Source organism: Nipponia nippon, unplaced genomic scaffold (genome assembly GCF_047370975.1).
Source record: "Nipponia nippon isolate SJK-2023a ecotype South Korea unplaced genomic scaffold, ASM4737097v1 scaffold_46, whole genome shotgun sequence".
Lineage (NCBI taxonomy): Eukaryota > Metazoa > Chordata > Aves > Pelecaniformes > Threskiornithidae > Nipponia > Nipponia nippon.
In genome coordinates this window covers 946183-973456 of record NW_028262365.1, presented here as the reverse complement: position 1 = coordinate 973456, position 27274 = coordinate 946183, and the positions used below count along the sequence as shown (strand labels likewise).

The 27274-nt window shown below is 56.6% G+C and overlaps 1 protein-coding gene across 3 annotated transcripts; it reads right to left on the bottom strand.

Moving 5' to 3' along the window:
• Positions 1-2438: 2438 nt before the first annotated feature.
• Positions 2439-27274, bottom strand: ARHGAP35 (Rho GTPase activating protein 35). 3 transcript variants are annotated; one of them, XM_087729796.1, is made up of 8 exons: positions 27170-27274; positions 25322-25413; positions 13396-17300; positions 8312-8456; positions 7049-7126; positions 6481-6612; positions 6011-6116; positions 2439-5845 (listed from the first exon to the last, which is right to left on the bottom strand). In XM_087729796.1, exons 3-8 carry the CDS (start codon positions 17089-17091, stop codon positions 5485-5487), a joined length of 4518 nt encoding a protein of 1505 aa, XP_087585922.1. In that variant the 5' UTR covers positions 17092-17300; positions 25322-25413; positions 27170-27274; the 3' UTR covers positions 2439-5484. The 3 variants fall into 3 exon arrangements, with proteins under 3 accessions (XP_087585922.1, XP_087585923.1, XP_087585921.1); XM_087729797.1 differs by having other exon boundaries at positions 25327-25413; XM_087729795.1 differs by having other exon boundaries at positions 25387-25413; positions 27170-27261.

The window sequence follows — 27274 nt, the reverse complement described above, 5'->3', positions numbered from 1 at the left end:
CAGTCCGCCAAGCCCCATTTACAACTGGTTCCCAGTCTGCCAAGCCCAGTTTGCAACTGGTTCCCAGTCCGCCAAGCCCCATTTGCAACTGGTTCCCAGTCCGCCAAGCCCCATTTCCAACTGGTTCCCAGTCCGCCAAGCCCCATTTCCAACTGGTTCCCAGTCCGACAAGCCCAGTTTGCAACTGGTTCCCAGTCCGCCAAGCCCCATTTGCAACTGGTTCCCAGTCCAAGCCCAGTTTGCAACTGGTTCCCAGTCCGCCAAGCCCCATTTCCAACTGGTTCCCAGTCCGCCAAGCCCCATTTCCAACTGGTTCCCAGTCCGACAAGCCCAGTTTGCAACTGGTTCCCAGTCCGCCAAGCCCCATTTGCAACTGGTTCCCAGTCGAAGCCCAGTTTGCAACTGGTTCCCAGTCTGCCAAGCCCCATTTCCAACTGGTTCCCAGTCCGCCAAGCCCCATTTGCAACTGGTTCCCAGTCCAAGCCCAGTTTGCAACTGGTTCCCAGTCTGCCAAGCCCTGTTTACAACTGGTTCCCAGTCGAAGCCCAGTTTGCAACTGGTTCCCAGTCCGCCAAGCCCTGTTTCCAACTGCTTCCCAGTCCGCAGTGCCCCATTCCTGGTTTCCAACTGGTTCCCAGTCCAATCCCAGTTTCCAACTGGTTCCCAGTCCGCCAAGCCCCATTTCCAACTGCTTCCCAGTCCGCAGTGCCCCATTCCCGGTTTCCAACTGGTTCCCAGTCCAATCCCAGTTTCCAACTGGTTCCCAGTCCGCCAAGCCCCATTTCCAACTGCTTCCCAGTCCGCAGTGCCCCATTCCCGGTTTCCAACTGGTTCCCAGTCCAATCCCAGTTTCCAACTGGTTCCCAGTCCGCCAAGCCCCATTTCCAACTGCTTCCCAGTCCGCAGTGCCCCATTCCCGGTTTCCAACTGGTTCCCAGTCCAATCCCAGTTTCCAACTGGTTCCCAGTCCGCCAAGCCCCATTTCCAACTGCTTCCCAGTCCGCAGTGCCCCATTCCCGGTTTCCAACTGGTTCCCAGTCCAATCCCAGTTTCCAACTGGTTCCCAGTCCGCCAAGCCCCATTTCCAACTGCTTCCCAGTCCGCAGTGCCCCATTCCCGGTTTCCAACTGGTTCCCAGTCCAATCCCAGTTTCCAACTGGTTCCCAGTCCGCCAAGCCCCATTTCCAACTGCTTCCCAGTCCGCAGTGCCCCATTCCCGGTTTCCAACTGGTTCCCAGTCCAATCCCAGTTTCCAACTGGTTCCCAGTCCGCCAAGCCCCATTTCCAACTGCTTCCCAGTCCGCAGTGCCCCATTCCCGGTTTCCAACTGGTTCCCAGTCCAATCCCAGTTTCCAACTGGTTCCCAGTCCGCCAAGCCCCATTTCCAACTGCTTCCCAGTCCGCAGTGCCCCATTCCCGGTTTCCAACTGGTTCCCAGTCCAATCCCAGTTTCCAACTGGTTCCCAGTCCGCCAAGCCCCATTTCCAACTGCTTCCCAGTCCGCAGTGCCCCATTCCTGGTTTCCAACTGGTTCCCAGTCCAATCCCAGTTTCCAACTGGTTCCCAGTCCGCCAAGCCCCATTTCCAACTGCTTCCCAGTCCGCAGTGCCCCATTCCCGGTTTCCAACTGGTTCCCAGTCCAATCCCAGTTTCCAACTGGTTCCCAGTCCGCCAAGCCCCATTTCCAACTGCTTCCCAGTCCGCAGTGCCCCATTCCCGGTTTCCAACTGGTTCCCAGTCCAATCCCAGTTTCCAACTGGTTCCCAGTCCGCCAAGCCCTGTTTCCAACTGCTTCCCAGTCCAATCCCAGTTTCCAACTGGTTCCCGGTCCGCCAAGCCCTGTTTCCAACTGCTTCCCAGTCCAATCCCAGTTTCCAACTGGTTCCCGGTCCGCCAAGCCCTGTTTCCAACTGCTTCCCAGTCCAATCCCAGTTTCCAACTGGTTCCCGGTCCGCCAAGCCCTGTTTCCAACTGCTTCCCAGTCCAATCCCAGTTTCCAACTGGTTCCCGGTCCGCCAAGCCCTGTTTCCAACTGCTTCCCAGTCCAATCCCAGTTTCCAACTGGTTCCCGGTCCGCCAAGCCCTGTTTCCAACTGCTTCCCAGTCCAATCCCAGTTTCCAACTGGTTCCCAGTCCCCCCCCCGCCCCAAGAACTCCGCAGCCGCTCCGCCTTTATTATGATTCTTTTTTTTTTTCCGCCTTCCTTTCGGTTTTGTCCTTTTTTCTCCTTTTTCGCCTTGGTTTTTTTTTTGCCCCCCTCGCTTTTTTTCCTTTTTCCTCTCTTTTTTTTCCCCCGTTTCCATGCACTAAAGCGCATCGGCCCTGCAAAATTTACCACAAAATCGTTAAAAACGTAAAAACGTCCTTAAAAGAAGCAGAAAAAAGGCAACGTCTATCACCAAAACTACGGGGGGGGGGGGGGGGGGAGGGGAGGGGTTAGGCCCTAAAAAGACAAATTAAAAAAAAAGAAAAATAAACCCAAACCGCTCGCGCCGTCCTTCCCGCCGCCCCCTTCGCCGGCGGGGGGAAAAACCCCCCCCAAAACCCCTCGAAAAACCCCCAAATCCTTTTTTTTTTCTTTTTTTTTTTGGCAAAGGAATCAAGAAAACCAGTATTTTTGCCTTTTTTTTTTTTTTTTTGCCGCCGGTCGATGGGGTTTTAACGGAAAAAAGGGGAAATTAGAAATGAAAATGGGGTTTTTTTCTTTTTTTGATGATTTCAATAATTTGCTGCGTTAAAATCAGGCTTCCCGGCGACTTAGGCCCCCCCCAAAATTTAAAAAATGGGGTTCAACCGAATGGAAAAACCAAAATAAACGGGGAGGCGACCCCAAAATTGGCGGTTCGGGCCCAAAACGGCGCCGGGGAAGGGGGAAAATGGTTAAATCCTCGGGTTTTGCCCCGTTTTGGGGGGGGGGGAGGGGAGAAGCAACGCCGCCGTTTTTCCCCCTCGGCTTTTCCCTGATTTTGCCTTTTTTTTCCCCCCCAACCCTTCAGCGCTGAACAAAAAAAAACTCAAAAAAAGGCTCCTCTGGCACCAAAACCGCGGTTTTTAACAGGAAAAAACCCCTCCCCGGGTGAAAATTTGGGTGTTTTTTTTTTTTTTTCCCTATTTTTCTTTTTTTTTTTTCTTCTTTTCGGGGTTTTTTGGCCAATTTTCTGGATTAAAAAAAAAAATAAACCCGAGCCGGCGGCCGCTATTTACACCAAGACTTTTGTTTTAAAGCACGAGACTGGAGAAATTGGGGGGAAAAAAGCCCTTTTTGGGGTTTCCGTGGGCCTGGGGGGAGGGGGGGCAGGGTTTTTTTTTTGGGGGGGATTTGGGTTGTTTTCGTCACCGGTTTGGGGGGGTTTTGGGGCGTCTTAAAGTGCGAAGAGACCCAGGAGGGGCGGCGGGAGCCTTCCCCGTGCTCTCCCAGTGGTACCATGAAAATCCAGTTTAAAACCACGCCGGTACTGGGAAGCAAGATGGGGGGGGGGGTGGGGATGGACCCAGGCATCCGGGTGCCCCCCATCCCCCACCCAGGGCACCCCACCCCCACAGGACCCAGGCGTCCTCACCGCAACCAAATTCCCGTTTTTTTGTGTTTGTTTGACCCAATCCCCGTCGGCTCAATCCCAAAATCAGCACCGGTTTTTCCGGAGAAAAACCCCAAATCCAGCCAAAAACGGGGTGCGGGGGAGGGGGGGGGGGCAACGGGCCCGATCCCTCCCCTCCGGTAAGTGCCAAAATCCCGGGAGAGATCCCTGGAAAAGGGGGGGGGGGGGGAGTCCCCCCCCCGGGGAGGTCCTGGGATTCATCCGGAGGATTCCTGGGATGCGGCGGCGGCTGAGCCTCGGGGGCGCGGCGGGGGAGTCTTGGGATGCGGCGGGCGAGCGGTGGGACGTCTCGGATGAGCCACGGGCTGAGCTGGACCGCGTCGGATGAGCCTCAGGCTGAGCTGGACCGCGTCGGATGAGCCGCAGGCTGAGCTGAACCGCGTCGGATGAGCCGCGGGCTGAGCTGGACCGCGTCGGATGAGCCGCGGGCTGAGCTGAACCGCGTCGGATGAGCCGCGGGCTGAGCTGGACCGCGTCGGATGAGCCGCGGGCTCAGCTGGACCATGTTGGATGAGCCTTAGGCTAAGCTGGACAAGCCTTAGGCTAAGCTGGACCATGCTGGACAAGCCTTAGGCCATGCTGGATGAGCCTCGGGCCATGCTGGACCATGTTGGATGAGCTTTAGGCTAAGCTGGACCACGTTGGATGAGCCTTGGGCTAAGCTGGATGAGCCTTAGGCTAAGCTGGACCATGCTGGACAAGCATTAGGCTGAGCTGGACCACGTTGGATGAGCCTCGGGCTAAGCTGGACCATGCTGGATGAGCCTCGGGCTAAGCTGGACAAGCCTTAGGCTAAGCTGGACCATGCTGGACAAGCCTTAGGCCATGCTGGACCACGTTGGATGAGCTTTAGGCTAAGCTGGACCATGTTGGATGAGCCTTAGGCCATGCTGGACCACATTGAATGAGCCTTGGGCTAAGCTGGACAAGCCTTAGGCCATGCTGGACCAGCCTTAGGCCATGCTGGACCATGTTGGATGAGCTTTAGGCTGAGCTGGACAAGCCTTAGGCCATGCTGGTCGAGCTTTAGGCTGAGCTGGACAAGCCTTAGGCCATGCTGGACCATGCTGGATGAGCTTTAGGCTGAGCTGGATGATGCTGGATGAGCCTCGGGCTAAGCTGGACCACGTTGGACGAGCCTTAGGCCATGCTGGACCACGTTGGATGAGCCTTGGGCTAAGCCGGACTATGGTGGATGAGCCTTGGGCTAAGCTGGACCACACTGGATGAGCCTTGGGCTAAGCTGGACCACGTTGGATGAGCCTTGGGCTGCACTCAAGAAGCCCGGGGCTGTGCCGGACCACACTGGATGAGCCTCGGTCTGCACCGCAGCGCGTCGGACGAGCCATACTGGACCATACTGGGAGAGCTGGGGCCGTGCCGGATGAGCCTCGGGCCACGTTGGATGAGCTTCAGACGGTGCCGGCTGAGCCGCCGGCCGCGTCCCACGGGATGCGAGGGGGTTTGGCGGCGCCGAGGCGAAAAGTCCAGGGACAGTCGGCGAAGCGTCCGATCTGCCGAGCGCCCCGGCACGCGGCTCCGCCGGCTCAACCCCACCGTCCCGCCGGCGCCGGATTCGCTCCTCGACCTCCCTTTGCCCAAACCGAAAAAGGTGGGGGAAAAAAAAAAATTTCCTCCCGGAACCCCAAATCCGAGCGTCCCGGCGCGCTCCCGCCGCGCCCAAGTCTGCGCCGGGGCGGGAAACGGCGAGCCCAAGCCCGGCGTTCGCTTCCCCGTCTCCGCCGGGCGCCCCAGACCAGACCAAATTCTCGTGGTTTTGTGGTTTTTTTTTTTTCCGGTTTTTTGTTGATTTGTTTTGTTGGTTTTTTTGTTGGTTTTTTTTTTTGTTGGGTTTTTTTTGTTTGTTTTTTCGGCCGGCGCCAGCTCACAGCGTGTGCTGCTCCGCGTGGAGCTGGGGCGGGAGGAGCGGTTGGACGGGCGACTGCGGCGACGGTGGCGGGGTCCGGGGAGGGGAGGGTTGAACCGTAGCCGGCGTGGCGGGGAGGAAGGGAGCGCCGGGAGGTGCGGCGGATGGCGAACCGGGAACGGCGCTGGGGGGCTCGAGGATGGGCCGGTTGTAGAAAAAGAAGGGGCACTGCTGGATGAAGAGTTCGATGATTGTCTGGTAGGTACGGGTGGCCGTCAGGGCGTCCATCGTGCTGAAGTCGGGTCTCATCAAGGTGGGCCAGAAGCAGATGGAGAGGTTCTCGCTGGTCATCAGGTTCACCCGGTGGTTGTGGCTGACCCTACGGCGGGAGAAAAGGGACAAAACGCCACCGGCAAAATGCCGGTCAGGGAACCCGATGGCCTCGACACCGGCCGGCTGTAGAGGCGACCCCAAGTCCCGGCATGACGGGGGGTTTTGGGGTGTCCCAGAGCCCTCCCGGCGTCCCGGGAACCCCGATACGTACTTGTTCAAGTGCCCGATGACGTATTTGAAGACCTCGTAGTTCTCCTTGGGAAATTTCCTCAGTACTTCCTTCAGCGCGTGGAGTTTCTGCTCCCGGTCGTTGATTTCTACCGGGAAGGAAAAGCGGAGGAATCGGGGAGCTGCCGCGACAGAGAAACGCTCGCCAGGCATCGCAGCCGGTCGTGGCAGCGTCCCGCCGTGGGATCTCGGCGAGGGGGATTTTTTGGGCCAGCAGCTCGAGCGGATCATCCCTTTTCCCAAAACTTAAACCCCCGCCGCTCACCGGCGCAGGCCGGCGCCGAGCGGCGACGCCGGGGCAGAGCATCTCCGGCCAGAAACGAGCTTGGAGGGTGTAAATTAATAGGGAAACGTGCTCGCAAATGGGCTTTGATGGTATGAATTAACGAGACGTGCCCGCAAACGAGCTGCTACGGCGTGAATTAATAAGGAAACGGGCCGAGGCGTACTCACTGTGGGCTTCCACCAGCTCAACCTGCATGGTGTAAGGGACCAGGGGTTCAGGAAGCTCGGAGAAGAAACTCTTCATGGCACCGGCCACGGTGTTGACGGTGAAATCCTTCTCAGCCAGATCCAGGCCGTGATCTGCAAGGGGAAGAGTCTCGGGGTTACGTCCCCGGGCTCACGGTCGCACCCCGAAGAGCCGAGGGGGAAGCCGACGGCGGGGTTCGCCCCGAAGCGGCTCGGCGTTGCCGTCGGCGCAATACCACCTCTCCGTTTCACAGAGGAGCCGAACGCCGGCGCCCGGCGGCACGAGGGGGCGAAGAAAGGGTGTGAAAACGGATAAAACACCTGGAAAAACGCAGGGAACCGGAGAGTCCCGGAGCCTGGCGTCGCCGATTGGGACGGCACAGGGCAGCGCGGCCGCGGCGGGTTATAAAAACAAGCGCGAAGCGCGTCTAAACGCGGTTTTCATCCTAAAACCGCTTTGGCGGCGGCGGAGGGGACGCGGGCGCGTTGGGCGCGGGCCTCCCTCGAATTTTGGGGTGGGAAAGGAGGAAATCCCGACCGCGGAGGTTACCCTGGTCGAACTGGCGCTGCAGGCTCTCCATCTCCGACTTGTTTCCGCTCACGCGGTAAATGCCTTCGGTGCTCAGCCCTGGCGAGGAAAAAGAGTATCGGTGCAAGGGGGGGGAGGGGGGGGGGCTTGCGCAAAGCGGAGGGGGGGTTTTAGGGTCAACCCCCCCCCCCCCCATAAATCCTCATTTCTAGGCGTGAAAAATCCATACGTTCGCTCCCCAAAGCCTGGAAGCGACGATACCCCGAATCCCCGCCCCTCCGGGAAATCCCAGTTTAAACCCAACCTGCGATTTTGTTGAGGCGTTCCCCTTACCGATGATTTTTCACCTTTTCAAACCCAGCGCCCCGCAGGGAATTTTATTTTCGCAATTCAAAAATTAAACGGCGAAGCCGAGCCAACGTCAAACATCGAAGTCGAACCAACCCCCCCAGAGCTCCACGCACACTTTCTCACCCCCAATTTATCTTTTTACCCCTCCCAACCTATTTTTTTTATTTATTTTTTTTTACCCGTAACCTGGATTTTAGGTGATTTATCCCCAGGTTTCACCTCCTTTGTGCCCGTTTAAAGCGTTAACGATTAATTCCAATTACAGCACGCTGCGATGGCACCGACGTCTCTTCCGCGCAAGGCATCTTTGCCCAAATAATATTCATTTTTTTTGGTGCGCTGAGGGGGAGGGAAAGAAATAAAACCCGGTTTTCCCGAAGGGAAAACACTGCCTGGATTTTCCGGCTGGGAGACCGGGAGGTGAAGCGGCATCGGCTGTTTTTCTTGGAGCGGCGTCGGCTCACGCTTTGCCATCGGCAAAATAAAAATGCCGGAGAAAAGGGGAAGCACGCGCTGGCCGGTCTCCCCATGACACCTACCCGGAGTAAGAGCCTGAAGGGGGAAAAAGCCGTCGGGAAAAATGCCTGGAGCTTATTTTGGTGTTAATTAGGGCTGCCGGAGGCTGAAAACGTCACGCCGTACCCACCGACATCAACGGCTGAGGGAAAGGTGCAAGGCGAACCCCGAAAAAAACATCGGCAGCCGGAGTTCGCCTGAATTATTTCAGCCCTTCGCCTCCGAAACCGGGATGGGAACAGCAAACGGCCGAGGCCGGCGTTCCTCCGAGCACGCTCGTTTTGGTAATAAAAAAAAAAAAGGATCCGGGGAATTTGACGCCTTCCCAGGTAAAACGCGGCGACCGGAGCTTGCCGTACGTTGCCGTCGCGCTCCGGCCTACAAGAGACAGAAAACCCCGCGGCCGGTCGCTCTTACCTGTCGCTTCGATGTATTCGATGCATCTCTCGATAAAGATGGGGATGGGTTTTTCCGGAGTCACTACGTTGGTCAAAGGCACCCCAAAATAGTTGCTTTCCCACGTCGTCTTCGTGATGGACGGCCGAGGTTTGGGCTTTGGTTTCTGCGGGAGAGAGCGGAGCGGAGTTGAGGCCGATACCCCAAATACGTTCGTTTATTTAGACGCTTAAATCCGCAAGTTGACCCGTTACCGCCGAGACGGGAAGGATGCGGAGGCCGCTCTTCGAATCTTTACACGGCGAAGGATATCGGCAGCCAAAATCCAGTTATTTTGGCAGGAGCGGCATGACCCGATCCGACTGGGAAAGCCGCAGCCCTGACGAGCTCCCGCTGCTCCTCGGCCGACCGAACCGTGCCGAGCGTAGCCTAAAACACGGCTTTGCCGGGCTGAGTTCCCGACTGGGCCTGATCCAGCGGGAGCCGGGGAGGGAAAAACCCTCCCGGAGACGCTCCCGCATCCGCAACATCCTCACCGACAGCCGCCGGACCCGGATAACGTACCAATTCCAGTGGATCGCTATTTATTCAAGCAATTTATTATTTATCCCAATGAATTTTTAGTCATTCCAATGAATTTTTATTCATCCCAATGGATTATTATTAATTCCAACGGATTATTATTCATTCCAACGCGTTATTATTAATTCCAACGCGTTATTACTCATTCCAACGGATTATTATTCATTCCAATGGATTATTCTTCATCCCAACGCATTATTCTTCATCCCAATGGATTATTATTTATTCCAATAGATTATTATTCATCCCAACGCATTATTATTAATTCCAACAGATTATTCTTCATCCCAACACGTTATTCTTCATCCCAATGGATTATTATTCATCCCAACACATTATTATTCACTTCAACGCATTATTATTCATTCCAATGGATTATTATTTATCCTAATGGATTATTCTTTATCCCGACGCATGTTACGTTATATATTATTATTATATTACGAATAGGACATTTATTCAAGCGGGCTGCTATTATTATTTATTCAAATAAATTATTATCCTCACAAATAACTTATTTATTCCAGAGCGAGGCGGAGATGGCAGTTACGGACGGGGAAACCACTTCTCCCAACGCTCCCTTCCCCGCTACGGGATATTAAACCCAACCGGAGGCTGACGGATTTCATCCCCACCGTCATCGCTCGCCAACGTCTAAGGCGAAGCCGCTTGGATGTCACGGCTTACGGGAAAAATCGTCCAAAAAAATATATATATTTTCATCGAAATAGGCATTTTTGCCAGTTTTTAGCTGAAAAAACTTCTCTAGGTGAAGAAGGGAATGACCAGAAAATGGGAGAATCCAATGGGATTCCACCAAGGCGAAGTTCACCCAACTTGGGGAACTTCTAGGGTGAAGCGGCTGGCCCGGTAGCCGAGGGGAGAGCGGTGGACAGGCTCTGCCTGGGCTTCAGTAGGGTTTTTGCCACCATCTCCATCAGATTCTCCTGGAGAAGCTGTTGCTGAGCAGAGGGGGAGGTGGGTTGAAGACTGGCTGAATGGCCAAGCCCAAGGGGTGGTGAGCAGCGGAGCAAAGTCTAGTTGGAGGCCGGTGCTCAGTGGTCTACCCCAGGGGTCAATCCAGTCCTAACATCTTCATTAATGATCTGGATGATGGGGCAGATGACACCAAATTGCGGCTGATAGCCCCGAGGGTCGTGCTGCCGTCCAGAGGGACCTCAAGAGGCTGGAGAAAGGGGCTGATGGGAACCTGCTGAAGTTCAACCAGGAGAAGTGCAAAGTCCTGCCCCCGGGGAGGAACAACCCCAGGCACCAACCTACGCTGAGGGGCCACCCGGCTGGAAAGCAGCTCGACAGAGAAGGACCTGGAGATCTTGGTGGACCCCAAGTTGACCATGAGTCAGCAAGGCGCCACAAAGGCAGCCAACGGTGTCCTGGGCTGCGTTAGACAAAGCGTTGCCAGCAGGCGGAGGGAGGTGATCCTTCTCTGGTGAGGACACACTTGGCAGAGACATGGTCTTACTAAAGAGAGACCTTCTGGTGGCCTTTCAATATATAAAGGGGCGTAGAAGATGGAGAGAGGCTTTCCCCAGGGTCTGTAGGGACAGGGCAAGGGGCAACGGTTTTAAACTGACGGGCGTTTGTTGGACGTACGGAAGAGATGTTGTACCATGAAGGCGGTGAGACGCAGGAGCGGGTTGTCCAGAGAAGCTATGGATGGCCCACTGTGGGAAGTGTTCCAAGGTCAGGTTGGACGGGGCTTGGAGCAACCTGATCCAGCGGGAAATGTCCCTGCCAACGGCAGGGGCTTGGACTGGGTGGTCTTTGAAGGTCCCTTCAACCCAAAACACTTCTGGGATTCTATGGAATGAGCAACCTAGTGGATCTAGTGGAAGATATCCCTACCCATGGATCTATGGATGAGCAACCTGATCTAGTGGAAGATGTCCCTACCCATGGATCTTTGAAGGTCCCTTCCAACCGAACCCATTCCACGATCAGGATTTTGCTACTAAACTTCCAAGAACGAGCAAATAAATCCCGCAACGCGTCACCAAAGCAAAGGTGGAACCCCAAACGCTTCCTCCAGCCTGGGGGCAGGGTGGTACCTGCCACCGCGCACCCTCCCCATCGGCAAAACGAAGATGAAGCTGTGACTCAAAAATAAATCCCCGAAATTAAGGGGGAGCAATTAAAATGCCGAGCACCGCTATTAGCGGCAGCACCCGCTGCCCGGCCACGTCCCTCGGTTTCCCCTTGGAAAACGGGACGTGCCGCAATACGGCACGGGAGCGACACCCGAAACGCCAGCTGGAAACCCAAAAAAGCCAACTATAAACCCAAACCTGCCGGCTGGAAACCCGGTCCCGTCAGCGAAGCTTCTTCCCCTTGCAGAAGGGAAGGGGGTGTCCCACACCACGGGATCGAGCTATCTGTCACCGTAAGGGAAGTTTCTGCCTGCGTGGGTCGAAACCTTTTTTGGGGAAACACCTTTTTTAGGGGGGGGGAGGAGCCTCAAAACACCGTTTTTGGATGAGCGCAACCAGTTCTCCCCGAGCACCCCGCCAGGAGCGGGAGCACCCAGACGGAGCTTGCTTTCACGCAGCGAGCGGAAAACGATGCTTTCGGATGTAGAAGGGAAACCGAGGAAGCTCTCGGTTCGACGGCGCAGGCACCGGGATCGTTCCCGGAGGCCGAGGGCGTCGCTCCAGCCCCAGCCGAGGAGAGGAGGATTTCGTTTTGCTCCTTCCTGCTTGGCAGATCCTTGCGGGCGGCTCTCCCTTTGTTTCCAAGTGGAAATTAATAACGCCTCTTAATTACCGGGATTGGTTTTGCAGCGGCAGGCGGCCCCGAGCAGGACGTCCGGCGGCTGCCGCTGCTCCCTCTGCCAGGTCCGGGGCAGCGCAGCCCCCGCTTCCCTTCCTCCTCCTGCCTCCCCTCTTCCTCGCACACCTATATACGCCCACATTGTAACGTATATGAGTGAATATAATGTCCGTGCCTGTATAGATGTGTCTATAACGCGGGCGCGTGCACCTACGTGTGCATATATAGTGGGCGTATGGACGTGTGTATAGCATGTGTTTATATGCGTGCGCGTGTATATAGCGTTTATATATGATACGCGTGTATATGTGAACATATAAGCACGTATATCTGTGTATATAACACGCGTGCACGTATGTGAGTGTGTAAATATATGTGTCTCTGTGTGTATGTATATACGTGACATCTGTGATGTCTGTATGTACGTATATTTAACACGTACCGTGTTTAATGTGTGTATATTTATTGTATATATTTAATGTAATGTATATTTAATGGGTGCGCATGTATTTGTGGGCGTGATGCGTGAGTGCCTGTGTATGCGCCGCATGTACGCGCCGCGTGTACGATATATCTGTATGTATATGTTTGCGTCTGTACGTATATAATGCGTGTATCGTACGTTTCTATATGTTGTATCTATATATATATATGCGTGCGCGTGCTTCCATCCCGCCGCAGCGCCAGGCGGTTTCGTTCCCACGGACCACGCAAGCACGGCTTGGCTTCTCCATCCGCATCCACGCGCGGGAGCCAAGATGTCCGCCACGTCTTGGGGTGGGCGGGACACCCACCACGTCCCCAACACCGCCACGTCACGCTCAGGGCCGCGTGGCTTTGACGGCCAACCGTTGGCCATCGAGGCACCGACGCTGGCCTTCAACGGGTGAAGGCTGGTCTTCAGCGCGCCAACCGTTGGCCTTCAGCGCGCCAACCGTTGGCCTTCAGCGCGCCAACCGTTGGCCTTCAGCGCGCCAACCGTTGGCCTTCAACGAGCCAACCGTTGGCCTTCAACGAGCCAACCGTTGGCCAAGAAGTCCAAAGACTACTCAACCACGCGGCACCTCGAACTGGCGGGCTCATCCAAAACCGGTTTCACCCTCTAAAAAGCAGATCCACCATCGTGCCGAAGAGCGGCAGCGAATCCAGGTGGATTTTGTAGAGCCGCGGCAGCACGACGCATCTAGAGAAGTGCCTTGAGAAGAGCCACGCGAGAGCGGCAAGAGACACCAAGTGAGACGCGTCCTCAACTTCCCAGCGTCTCCTCTGGTCGGACACATCGAGCTTCACCCCATTTCTTTAAACGACTCTGTGCCAATAATAGTAACTTTACTACGTTCATCCACGTTAAAGAGAATTTACAAGGCAGATGGAGGCCGCGTTTCGGTTAATTGTACCTCAAAACTCGTAACTTCTGAGGGAGGAATGAACTTTCTCAGAAGCGCGTCGTGAGGATAAAGTCGTCGGAGCCGAACGCCCGTGGTGGAACCGATGGAGGTGATTTTGGTATAGGACCGCAAGTTCACGCAGTCCATGCCAGCAGCGAGTTAACGCACAATAAAACAAAGAGATTCTGCGCTCACCCGACTCCTCGATCAATCAGTAAACACATGAAAAAACACACCGTGAAGGTGACGGCGGGGGCTCCCGCCCTCGTTCACCCTTTACACCTGGCGGTACGCCCCAACCTCCACCCCCCGAATCCCACGACCGAAGGGCAGAAAGCACCGGCCTACCTTCGTCGTCCTCCTCAGGCTGCGCAAGATGTTCCTCCTCCTCGGATCTTCCCCGTCGGCCGTTTCGTAGGGGATAACGGCGTTATCGCCTTTATACCCTTGGGAAGTCTGGTCTTCCTCTTTCTTTCGAATAGGTCCCAGCTCATCGTCGCTCCCAACGCTGAAGCTGGTTCGGTAGCTAGCAAACCTGCCCAGCCTCGTGCAGCGCGTCCGATACAGCACGGGCTTGCTAACGACCGACACCTTGCGACCCCGTTCCAGGGAGCTGGTGTCCATCTCGCTGTCCGAGCCGTTGCCGCTGCCGTTGGATTGGGTTTTGTTAATGTTTCGGATGGTGATGATCTTGCCCTGGGTGCTGTCGTGAGGCACGGAGTAAATGTTCTCCTCTTCGTTTCTGGGTTTGACCACGGCGTCCATCGGCTCGGCGTAATCGGAAGGATCGAAGCAGTCGGGGGGCAACCAGCTACTGGAAGACACGGACTTCCTCTGCCCGTCCCGATGCCCCTGCTCCAAATACGACAGGTCCCCCTTCGTAATGTCAAAATGCACGGGGGGCTTTGGTTTCACCGGAGGAGGTACTTTGTTGTTCAGCTTGCTTTCAAAAGTGTTCATGACGGAAATGAAAGACAAGCTGTCGTTCCCCTCCAGCTCCATGGAAAGCTTCGAGTGGTCTTTGGGCAGGGCGGGCATGGACGTGTCCTCTCTGAAGGGGCTGTAAGTGGGGGGCTCGGCGTCCTCCTCCGAGTCCTGCAAGTTGGAGTTGCAGAGAGGGGAGCCCGCTCGAGGCGAGTTGAACACCTCCTCCGTCGTGCTGCAGGCTTCGGCCACGTTGTCGTACATGTGGGTGGCTTCGATGATGTTTTTTTTCTCCACCACATCTTTAAAAAACGAGTGGAAAATCTCCAGCTTGTGCTGCGGCTGGCTACAAGGTATCGTGGTGAACTTGCCGTCGATCTCCTGGGCGATCTCCTCGCCCTCGGTGAGCTGCTCTCGGCTCAAGTCGTTGTCCAGGATGTCTATGGAGCCGTCCGTGAGCGCCACAACCTGTATGGGGATGATATCCTGCACCTCGCAGAGAAAGGCACGTAGCATGGCCAGGGACGCCTTGCGTTTCGCCGAGTAAAAGACGATGTACCCGTGGACGAGCCGGCTTTTCCTAATGCTAAAGGAGGAATGGTAGGAAAGGAGGGAGAGCTCCACGCGCCTCTTGTGCGGCCCGATGGATAACTCGAGGAGGACGGAGCTGCTGCTGCCGCACTGCGAAGGTCTGTAGGTCTGGGATTGCAGGATGGGTAAAAGGATGTCGTCCGCGTTGAAGGGATCGCCGCACATCAAGCACATGACGATCCGAAGATCGACGTCCACCAGGTCCTTGATGCTGGAGGTCGAGCTGACGAGGTTTAAGTTGCGTTTCGAGTCCAGCAACCCCTTCAAAACCTGGCTGATCTGCTTCTCGTTGATGTTACGGCCGTACCCGATGCCAGCAGACGCGGGGTCCAGAAAGACGCACTGCAGCTTGCTCGCGATCTGCTGGCCTTGCTGGATCAAGCTATGTAGCGTCTCGCCGCTGGTGTCCCCCCTCTTGTTAACGAGGATGAGCGTCAGAGGAAGGTGAACCAAGTGATTATCCCTCCTACCGATGGTCGACTCCCGGCTCTTTTCAATGCTTTCCACCACGTAGGACAGCGACTCCTTTGAGTTGTAAAGGCAGAGACAACCGTGAGGCTGAAAGGTGGGCGTCTGGAAAGAGTTAACGGGGAGCCGGACGTTGCCCTCGATCGGCCTCAGGGACAGCTCGTACATCTTACCTTCGATCACGTACTTGTCGTCGTTGGTGCAGAGCGCCCGGATCTCGTTGGCCAGCTCGCGCGCCAAACCGTCCTTGCCGAGGATCACCAGATTGATCCTGTCGATGTTGGAGTCCGAAAGCAAGTTCTTCTGGTTGCGTTCGGAAGGCCTGATGAAGCGGGAGCTGATCAGGTGCTCGATTTTAGAGTCTACGCAAACCGGGCAGCTCGGACACGTTTCCTTCGTCGGGTGGTACACAAAGTGGATGTGCTTCAAAATCAGGGCGTCCCGCTCAGCCTGCAGCTTCTGCAGAGCTTTGAACCTTTGCTCTTCGCCCAAGACGTCCTGAATGACGCCCATTTTCTCCTTGCTGGGTTTAGCGTCGAGCTCCAGTTCGTAAAACAGCTCCGAGTACTCCAAGAGCAGCTCCTGAAACTCCTCCTTGGCCTTTTCGATGATCTGTTTTTGGTGCTTGCTGTAGATATCCATATAAATCGACTCCTCCAGCCACATGTAAAAATCCTCGTTCATAATGAAACTGCGGGCTTCCTCCCAGGGCTTCCCGGGCGTGATGAAAGGCGAAGTCTCCAGGTTTTCTTTGAAAGCTCTTCTCATTTCTGCCCTTTTCCTCTCGTTCCTCAGCTTTTCTAAATGAGCTTCGTAGAGCTGCTCGGCAGGCTGGGTCTCCATCAGGTCGAAGGGAATACGCTCGTTCTCCATGTTGTCGATGTGGCTCGTGGCGTCCCAGGGCGTCTCTTCCAGGACGATAAACCATTTCAGAAAGTCCGGCTTCGTCTCCAAGAGCTTCTCCGCTTTTACGCAGCTCAGGTGATCTATTTCATCCAGGTCCGGGATGAGGGCTTCAAACGCCTGAGGAAGCATGGCGAGATACATCTTCCGCCGGCGCTCTATGTGCTCCTGCTTGAGGCGGTGGACGTGCTGCAGAAACAGCTTTTTGGCTTTCTGCGTCCCTTCCAGGTAGACGTAATCCTGATACTCCGGAGAGGACTGCATCTTGCGGCTCACGTTCAACCACGTCTCGTTGTGGTTTTTGACGATGCGGCTGACCAGCCACTCGTACTTGTCTTTAGCAGCAGCGATCTGTTGGCTTTGCTGTTTCAAAGCTTCGAAGTAGGGGATGATTTTGGTCTTTCCCCGGCTTTTATCAATCAGCTGCACTAAGGTGCTGAAAGCCAAGTCAATGTTCACATTGGATCTAGCCGACGTCTCCACGACCTGGAGGTTCTTTTTGCTTAAGGCAAAAGTATGTGCATCCCTAATGTACCGCTCCACGCCTTCGTCACACTTTGTCAGGACCACCACGATGGGTTTTTTTGTTTTCGCTAGTTGATTGTAAAGATTTGAAACGAATTTGAGCTGATCATCAAAGTTCCTGTTCATACCCCTGCTAACATCAATGCAGAGAAGAAAGCCATCCACCAGCAGCTTTCCATCCGGCATCTGTTTTTGTTCAAAGTCCTGTTCCAGCCCGAGCTGATCAGTGCAAAAGTACATGAGTTTTTCAGCCGACGCCAGTTTGGTCGCGGCAGCCCTCTTGATATAGGGCTGCAGGGCCGTGCTGCGGTGAGGCTGAAAGGTCTGGTCGTCGATAAACTCCGTCTGCTCCACAACATGCATTTTACATTCGACGCAGTCCTCCAGGGAACGCACAACTTCCCCCCAGTAGAGGAAATGGTCATTATTGACCACCCTTCCCCCAAAGTCACTGGTGCTGAGAACCGAAGTGTGGTCCAAATGAAACTCATCCGCGCTGGGCCGTACAAACCGGTTGCAAAGGCAGGATTTCCCAATGCCGCACTGTCCCTTCTCCTTCTCCGTCCCGGACAATCCCACCACGCTAATGTTATAGGTGGGAATGCGAACATCTTGCTTTCTTGCCATCATCATCGTCCACACATCCTGTCCCAGTCAACTGCTTCCAAGAGGATTAGTGTTTCCGGCACCCGGTGCGACTTGGGAGCTCGGTGGAAGGCGGGGTGACGGTTCTCAAGCCAGGCAGGGCGCCGAGGCGACGAAGTTCGTCGTTCCCATCCTGTACGTACCAGCAGCGCTTCAGTTCTTGCTGGTCCCTGTCGTTGGACGGCCGACGTTTCCCCCTAGGAGAAAGAGAAAAAACCATCAGCGTTTCACCTCAGGAACCCCAAACACATCTAATTCCGCCCGTACGATTGCATAAAACCCCTAGCGCCGACGCCGGGGAGATACCGGCAGCGGCGAAGACGCGTCAACCGCAGCATCCGACCGAGCGCTAACCGCAGCGGGCACAGCTTCCCCACCGTTGTCGCGAGCGGCCTGTGGGCGCAAACCACAAGCCGACCGCGGGGTTTGTGGCAGATCGAGGTCACGGTCTGCCCCTCAACCGGGCAGGGAGCAAGAAAACCGGCTCGGCAGCGGAGGGAAGAGACGAGGGGATCCCCGGCGGAGCCTGGGGGAGAGGGTTTGAGTCGCGGGTGTTTCCGATTCAACGAAAGCGAGTAAAAACCAACCGTCCCGTCTTTTCTTTGCCTTTTGACCTAAGATCAAGCGTAGCGCCGGCTTAACGCCCGATACCGCTTCGACCGGGAGGATTACCTCTTCGCTCCCCGCGGACAGATGGGATCTAATAGGATCAGACTAGTTTAAAAAATAAAAAACAATAGAGAGAGAGATCCAACTAAAGCCTTGAAGAAGTGACCAACGTGCCTCAAGCATCGGCCGAGGCGAGGAAGTCTTCCCACAGGGAGCAGCGCTCGAGGGAGGGACGATCCTAATTACCGCTCTTGAAACTACGAGGGCGGTGAAACGCTGGAGCAGGTTGCCCGGAGAAGGTGGGGATGGCCCATCGTGGGAAGCGTTCAAGGTCAGGTTGGACGGGGCTTGGAGCGACCTGATCCAGTGGGAGATGTCCCTGCCCACGGCAGGAGCTCGGCCTGGGTGGTCTTTGAAGGCCCCTTCCAACCTAAACCCTTCTACGATTCTACAGAGGGGGCTTGGAGCAACCTGGTCTAGCGGAAGATGTCCCTGCCCGCGCAGGAGAGTTGGACCGGGCCATCTTTGAAGGTCCCATCAACCCAAAAACCTTCCGCGATTCTAAAACGCGGCAGTTGAGATTGTTCGCTTTACAATCCGACAGCGGAAGAGCTTTCAGCTTACGGCAAAAAAAAAAAAAAAATCAAAATTAACTCGCGTGCGGATGACACCACGGGTCGTCGGAACAACCCAAGGAGCGCGGGCCTTCCACAACGTCTCCTCCGCTTTGATGTCTGGATGGTGCAGTTCTACCAGTTCCCCGGTTGGGCTGAATCACACGGCAAAGGCCGCTGCGAACCTGCCACGCCGCCGGGCGCTTTGCTTTCCAAAACCTACCCTCACCTTCGTTTGACCTCAAAAAAACCCCACATTTCACCCCTCCGCGAGGTCACCCGCATCAGCCGCCTCACGAGGTTAGGCGATTTGAAGGCCACGAAGAAGAAGAAGAGGGCGTTTGGGCTTAAACGCAAAGAGTTTTGGGCGTTTTAAGAGGCGGGCTGCAAACTCAGCTCTTCCACGGACGCGCTGTTTCCTGCGGGAACGTCACTTATCACCAGCGCGTGTCACTCCTCAAGGTGAGAGACTCTTGCAGGTAAAAGGGCGTAACAGCCGCAGCACCGGTGCAATGTAAACTATGCTGCCAAGCCGCTGTCAAACCTTTAATTGCTTCAAATAATTACTCATCGCTCGATTTGAAGGAACGCAGTTACTCCCCGGGGAGGCTGGCCGGAGCTCCTTCCACAGCTTTTTCTTGCCGCTCCGTCGGGAACACCGTTCTTCCCCCTCAATCTTTGCCGTTTCTCCCCGTTTTGGAGGGCGAGCGCCGAACGCCCAGAGCCTGGCAAGACGCCAGCATGCCCCAGCTTACCCCCAGCGCTGTTTTAACTGGTTTGCCTGACCGGTAAAACCATCGCTGCTCCCCCATCTCCTCTCCGCCGGAGAGCCCGGCCGATGCGGCAGCCGGAATCACCACACGGGCGCCAGGACGGAAAGATTCCCTCCCGGTTGTAAATTTTCTCACCACGTCCCAGTAACAGAAAGTCCCCAAAATGGGTCGTTCGGATCTTTGTAAAGATTGATTTAAGCTTTTAACCATCTGGGTCCGAAACGCTTAATCTCATGCACCAGATGGGTTATCCTCGGGCGCGCGGCACGACGAAGCGTCTCCCCAGCCGTGCCCAACCTTCTCACGGACATAAAACCACTTTCCCAATTTTCTGCAAAAAATAAAACCCCCCGGAGCCGGGAAACTGCTGATTTCCGAGACCAAATCCGCGACGAGCGACGGCAGCGACGTACCAAGGGTCCAACAAGGGTGAGGAAGGGCCGGCGTGGAGGATCCCACACCGTTTCCCGTGTTAATCTTTGGCACAAAGCGGGCAATTTATTAACGAACTGCAGGGCGCGGCGACAGCGTCGTCCGACGAATTTGGGGAAATTCAGGTTTTCTGTTCACTTCTGCCTGGTGGAGAAGCCTTTTTCCTCTTCCGTCGGCAAAACTCACGGTTCCAAAAGCGTTTCCATAAACGGGTTTCGGGAGCAAAAGCGAATTCCAAAGGCGGCGGCTCCTTCGGCTTCACACCGTCACCTCGTCCTGCTCACGTTCGCTTGCACGAGCCGTTTCCTACACTGGCAAAAAGCGACGGACCGGGACATCTGAGCACATCGCGGGTGGGATCTCCGCGCCAAAATTATAGAAATTAGATGTGGATAATAGTTCCAAAAAAACAAAAAGTCACCGCGCGTCCTATGCAACTCCGGAGAGTCATTTCCCCCGCTTCCTCCTGCGCGGCAGCTTCGTACCTTTAAAATGACGCTTTAATTACCTCAAAAAAGAAGAGGTGCGAAGTTTTGGAAGCGCAGCGGCGTAAGAGCAGGTTTTGGGGGAGCGCTGGGACGCGCGGCGGGATCCGTCCTGGCCCGGCACATGGGATCCTGCCCGTTTTCGCCGTGGTTTTTGTTTTGTTTTTGGTTTTTTTTTGCTGGGAAAGCAGCCGGCGGGATCAGCCTGGCGTCAGGATAAGTAACCCACCCCCAGATTCGGACCCAGGAGCCGCAGAAAGCTTCGCACTCACGCCTGCGCGTCCTCGGCTCCTCGTTGAGCTCAGCCTAACGAAGCGACGTCCTTTCTCCTCCGCTCGGGGCACGGGAAGGGGAAAACCAGTGTCAAACGGCACTCGCTTTCGTTTTCTCCCCTAAATCCCTGAGTCAGGAGTTACTCATTTACTCCGCAAAGTCCAGCTGGGAAGACCAGGAAGAAAAAGGGACCCGCTCTGTTGATTCCCAGCAAAGTGGGGGGAATTTAGCTATTGTTTCCTCTTAAGAAGCTGGCAGCAGACCCAAAAAGGAAAAAAAAAACCAAGAAAAAAAGGTATTTTCCACCCCCAGCTACCTGAAACCTGGGTACGACCACAGCCACCGGCGACGACCGCTCACGCAATCCTGGCTGCCGATAAGCCTGGGCGGCTGCCGGCGCTAAACCCGGCTTTCCACGCCAGTCCCCAACTCTCGCCGCCTGCGTGTGTCGCAACAACCCCGGAATTAATAGTCCGTTCAATTAAGCAGCTTCCCAAACGCTATTAAACCGGAGACAAAGCTTTCTTCATGCTCTTTGCGGCGCTCACCAGGGTCACGAAGGCCCCGGCGGGTACCGCGGGAGGAGAAACTCCGGCTTGTGACTCGAAAACCCTCAAGGGCAGGGGACCCGACGGCAGCGCGGCCGCCGCCAGCCAGTTTTTGGCACGGCTTTTCATTTATTTAAGGGGAATAACCTCCGTGTCGCAGCTCTCTTCCCCAGGTCGACGGGATCCTCTTCCTCCTCAACCCGCTGCCACAGACGCCCGGGGCATCGAGCGCTCTGCACAGCACGAAGCCAAGGGCTAAAATAACGGTAGAACCGGCATTCCCACTGGGAAATCGGATGAAATGAAAGCCAGGGTGCGGAGAGTTTAAGGAGAGACAGCTCCCTCCTCGCCTACGTCTTGTTTGCGAAGCGGTGACCGGCCAGAGGCGGCCCGCCACGGGACAAACCTCTCCGTCCCGCGTGGTCCTGCACCCAGAACCCCTCCAAACGTTGCATTTTGAAGAAAAAAAGAGCGTATTTTAAATGAAATAAGCTAAGGTGTTCAATTAAAAGCCAGACTACGCAGAGGGAGAGACGAAAAGAAACGGCGGGGACGCGGGGCCTCTCCAGCGCTTCGTTTTCTGGGTGTATTAACATCACCAAAAAAACCATCCGGAGCCACCCGGTGATGGGGTGCACCGGAGACGCTGCTGCTCCCTGAGCTCCGCGTCTCTCCGGCTGCCGGTTAAACCACCCGGTGCCGCAGACCAGCCTCAGACGCCAAACCTACGGTCGCTCCGTCCTCTCTAAGTGGCAAACCTGAACTTGCTCGAAGCCCTAAAAGACAAAAAAACCCAAACCCAACCGTGAAGCTTAAAAACGGGAGGACTGGGTTCGGCGTTCCCCTTCTCCGGGGAAAGCACGCGGCGCAATCCCGCCATGGCAGCCTATTCGGGTCGTCCGGAGCCAGCCACGCTTATCGCAGGCATTTCGGCGAGGCGCTTCGAAGCGCCGTGAACTAATCCGACGGTTTAAACGGTGGAAATACCCGGCTCAGGAGCCAAGCGGCCTGGACGCGATCTCCTCAGCGGGGTCATTAAATCTCTCGGACTAAAAGGAAAGCGGGGAGGGAATAAATACGTGGTTGAACAGCATCTCGCAACAGGTAGGCAAAGGTTTTTCTGCAACGAGGCGGCATCCGGGAGCATCTCGCGCCACAGCAAAGGCGCTGCTGAGTCGGCGATAACGTTAAGCAAAAATAAATACACCTCGAGGCTACAACCCCTTTCCAATAAACCACTATTTATCCGTCATAAAATAAAAATCTGGGACGGTTATCCGCATCAAAACGACATAGCGGGGGGGGGGGGAATCTTCATCTAAGTGCCATTTCTTCTCATCTAGGTGTTTAAAAGTTGCCCCGCCGCCGTCTTCAACGCAGCCTCGGCGATGCCGCCGCGTTCGTCAATTCGTAAAAGCTTTGAAAAACAATTCGGTAATCCCGAGACAAAAGGCAAAGGTCAAGCGCTATCGGGACAGGGAAAGGGATACGCAGTTCCGCGTGAATATTAATTGTCTCGGCGAAGCGCCGGGCAAAACGACCTCTTACGGGGTTTGTTTTGGGGTAATTTTTGGCGTACCGGCGGTGGAGACGGATCCGTTCGTTCACCGGCTCTCCGCCGGCAGGTAGGATGGAGCGCTGGGTGGCGAGGCGCGAGCTCTCCGCGGGGACTCGGCGATGGGCCCAAGGGAAGCCTGCGAAACGGCGAGCTTCTCCTAACGAAGGGGGTTTCGCAAACGAGCGCGGCTCGAACCCCGAGGCAAGGCCAGCTCCTCCAGCGGCGTTCCCGGCGGGAGAAGGGTAGAACCCGGCTTTGAGGCGGGTCGTTAGGAAGGTGGCGTTGGGTTGAGTTGTTGGCTCTGCCAACAGCTTCACGAAGACTCAGACCGCAGGGTTACACGTATACGCTTCTATATATATAAGTAAACACGTACGTGTGTATATATACGTATAGAATCATAGAATGGCGTGGGTTGGAGGGATCTTCAAGACCACCCAGGCCAAGCTCCGGCAGCGACGATTCCCACCGGATCAGGTTGCTCCAAGCCCCGTCCAACCTGACCTCGAACGCTTCCAGGGATGAGGCAGCCCCAGCTTCTCCGGGCAACCTGCTCCGGCGTCTCGCCACCCTCATCGCAAAGAATTTCTTCCTTGCGTCCAACCTCGCCCTCCCCTCTCTCGGTTTCAAACCGTCGCCCCTCGTCCCGGCCCTACGGACCCTGGTAACAATCCCTCTCCCTCTTTTTGATACGTCTCCGTCTCTTCTCCAGGCGGAACAACGCCAACTCCCTCAGCCTCTCTCCGCAGCGGAGCTGCTCCAGCCCCGCACCATCTCCGTGGCCTCCTCGGGACCCGCTCCAGCGCGTCCACGTCTGTCTTGCGCCGGGGATCGCAGAGCTGGACGCAGCGGGGCGTCTCGGCAGAGCGGGCCGCGCGGCTTTCTGGGCTGCGAGCGCGCGCGACGTCCCATTCGTCACCCACCAGCGTCCCCGAGTCCTCCTCCGCCCGTCTATCGCCGCCACCCGGCTGCAGGACCCGGCGCTTGGCCTTGTCGAACCTCACGAGGTTGACGTTGGCCAACGCCTCCGCGTCCCTCTGGATGGCAGCTCTTCCCTCGAGGGTACCGACGGCACCGCTCGGCTTGGTGTCATCTGCCGGCCCACCGTCTAGGTCGTCGATGAAGGTATGGAACAGTACTGGTCCCAGTACGGACCTCCGAGGGCCACCGCTCGTTGCTGAGCTCCGTTTGGACGTTGACCCGTTGACTGCAGTCAACGTACGCGCGCGTACATTTATATAGATCCGTATTTATGGACCAACCGGAGCCCTCGGCGGTGTCTTGCCACCAACAGCCCCAGGTGCGTTCAACCCAACCAAAGCAAAACCCAACCAGAAACGTCTCCGCGGCGGAGCCGGAGCCGTCCATCCCACCCAACCCGGGCGGTTAACGCCGCCGGCCGCCTCGCCGAGAAGGTACCGGAGCGTGAATCACCCTGCCCCGCCGGCTAGCGAACTCGAAACTCATTTTCAAGGAAAATAAACCGGGGCAACGTCCAAATGAATCAGCAAGGAGGAGGCCAAAGGATGTGAAAGTCGTAGAGATCCCTCAGCGAAGGAGCAAAGACCAACCGTTGAGTTCCAGCCCGGCCAAACGCTGGCGCGCACCAATTAAGTCGGCCGTGGCTAGAAAATGACTAATTAGGCTTCGAGCCCAGCGCGAACGCAAGCATCACCTTCCATGACAGCCACGCCGATACCTCACGTCACCGTAAAAATCACTTTTCCGCACCCCATTCCCAACTGCGATCGCAATAAATCCCGTTTCCTTCAGGAAAACGAGCGGGCCTCGCCGCCCCGACCCCTCGCCCGCCCCAATTAAGCCAATTCACCCCGAAACGAGGGCCGCCGTTGCCCTGCTGCTGTCGGGCGGCCGCGGGCACGAAGCTCGGCACGCGTCTACCCCCTGATTTTCCCAGTTTTACTGGAGTTCGGAGGCGGGGAAGTCGGACCTAGGCCGTTATCCGGCGCCTTTCCGCAGGGTTTACGGCCCGGCTCCAAGAAAACCCGCCACGATTTTGGGGGACAGCAGAAAATCAGCCGAATGAAGCCCCGTGCGAAAACACCGGCCTCTACGAGATGCTCACGCCGTTCCGGAGAGGACAAGCTTCCAAATCCATATCCCCAAATCCACCCCAGAGCCAGGTAAAGCCCAAATCTCTCCAAAAATCACCGTTTGCTGATGCCGCGACGCTGCAGGGAAAACCCACCAAGCAGACGCGGCCGGGGAGACACCGGGAGGGAACCGAAGCCGGGTGGGCAAGAAGGTAAAAAATAAAATAAAGACTAAAAAAAAAAAAGAAGAGCGAAGCGGGTGCGGAGAGGAAGGAAGAGCCGGAGCGCAGCCACCGACCCTCTCCTGCTCGTGCCACACTCCGGCAAAGCCGCTCTTTCGGATGCGCCGCTCCCCGAATCCCCTCCTCCGAGCCTGGATAAGGAGACGCACGAGAAGCCGAGCAGGGAAAGTCCTAAAATCGGACGTTTGGCACAGCTCAGAACCGCAACAGCCGGTTTTTTTTTGTTTTTTTTTTTTTTTAATCTTTTAAGGTGGCAAAAGGAAAATCGAAGCTCCCTGAGGGGAGCGGTGCCGCCCCAAAACACCCGGGAACGCGGACGGAGAAAGCGTGAGGATAAAAAAATAAAAAAAAAAAAAGGAAAAAGAATTTAAATTTCTTTTCCCAAGCACCATCCAAAGCCTGCCGAAGCACGTTATCCTAATTAAGCTTTCCCGAATCGAGAGGGAATAAGGAAAGGAGAGGAAACCCCGGCGCAGGAGCGGCGTCCTCCGCGGCGCAGCCTCGGCACCTTTTTAGGTTTTTAATTTTAAAATCAAGCGGTTTCTCAAATCTGCTTCCCCCCCCCCCCCCCCCTTCTCCTCCTCCCCGGGCGAAAGCAGAAATCAATGAATTCAGGCCATTAAAAATTACATCACCAGCCGGCCCGAGCGCGCGTCAGGCCCGTCTTTATCTCTGCGGATTTAAACGCCAATTACCGGCGGCTCGTGCGGATACGGCAGCTCCTGGAGGAAGAAAAAAAAAAAAAAAAAAAATAAAATAAAATAATAAAAATGGAGAAATCAAAGCCCCCGTTTCCGTTAAAACCCCCCGATATAAAGAATCATTGTGCGAAGCTTAATCTCCCGGCGAACGCCTTAACCGTTTCCCCGGCCCGCAGCCGGCGCCGTCAATTTATTACCGAATAAAAAGGCGCTTTTTAATTGCCGGTGGGGATCGCCGCAACGTCGGCTTCGTTCCGAAGAAGCCGGGGCAGCTGCCGGCGGGCGGCTCCGGCACCGGTGGAACCCCGACCTCATTTTGGGGGGGGGGGGGAATCGCTGCCGGCGCCGGAAAAACCGGAGGAACGCGGGTTGGCGGAGAAAGATTTCGGAAACGGGCCGGAAAAATGAAAAGGGGGGGGGGGGGAAAGGGGGGTTTGTAACCCAAAAAGGCGGATGCTGGAGATGCCCCCCCCAATAAGAGTGGGGGGAGACCCCAAAAAGGCGGGGGCACCCCAAAAAACCAGGCTGCTGGTGCAGGGAGGAGGAGACCCCCCCCTTTTTTTTGTTTTTGGGGAGGGGGGTTAGGGCTTGCCCCCCGCTCCGGGGGGGCTGGGGAGGGGGAAGGGGGGGCTATGGCTGCCCCCGCTGTGGGGGAGCCCCCCCATGGACCCCCCCCAAACCCCAGCCCCTCCACAGAGGCACAAAGCTGGGGGTGGGCGATGCCTCCCCCTCCCCAAACTGGGGGGACGGGGGATTGAACCCCCCCCCAAACTGGGGCAGCAGCCCCCCCCCCAGTGCAAAGTGGGGTGCTGGGGGGAGAAGCCCCCCAAGCTCTTAATGGGGGAGGGGGGGTTTCCTCCCTCCACCCCCTAATTTAGGGGGCCAAGCCCCCCCTTAAGGGGTCTCCCCTTTCCTCACCCACCCTCTGAGCCTCCCTTAACCCGGGACCCCCCATAACGGGGGGGGCCCCCTACCTCCTCCCCTCCCAGGACCCCTCCCCATAAGGGGGGTGGGGGTGGGGTGTCTCCTCTCCCCTAAAGGGGGGGTCTCCTCTGCCAGGACCCCTCCCCTTAAAGGGGGGGGGGTGTGTCTCCCCTCCCAGGACCCCCCCCCATAAGGGTGGGGGGGGGGTCTCCCCCTCCGAGGACCCCTCCCCATAAAGGGGGGGGGGGTCCTCCCCTCTCAGGACCCCTCCCCTTAAGTGGGGGGGGAATCTCCTCTCCCCTAAAGAGGGGGTCTCCCCTCCCAGGACCCCTCCCCTTAAGGGTGGGTGGGGGGTCTCCCCTCCCAGGACCCCTCCCCATAAAGGGGGGGGGGCTCTTCTCCCCTAAAGTGGGGGCCTCCCCTCCCAGGACCCCTCCCCTTAAGAAGGGGGGGGGGGCTCCCCTCCCAGGACCCCTCTCCTAAAAGGGGGGGGGCATCTCCCCTTAAGGGTGGGGGGGGTCTCCCCTCCCAGGACCCCTCCCCTTAAAGGGGGGGTGGGTCTCCCCCCCTCACCCCCTCAACGTGAGGACCCCCAGGCCCGGGATGAGCCCCCCCTTCCTCCCCCCAAAGAGGGGGGGTCCCCCCTCCCGGGGCCTGAGGCCCCGCTCCCCTCACGGCCCCCCCCCCGGCGGGGCTGTGGGCCGGCCCGGCGGCTCGGCGGCCGGCGGGGGTGGGGCGGCCCCATTGTTCCCAACCCGGGGGGGTGTGTGTGTGTGTGTGTCTGTCTGTCTGTCTGTCTGTCTGTGTCTGTGTCTGTGTGTCCGTGCGTGAGGTGAACACGATCGCTCCTTACCGTGACGGCGGCGGCGGCGGCGGGCCGGGCCGGGGGCGGCGGAGGGCGGAGGCGCCATCTCCCCCCTCGGGGCGGTGGCGGCGGGGGGCGGCGGGCGGGGCGGGG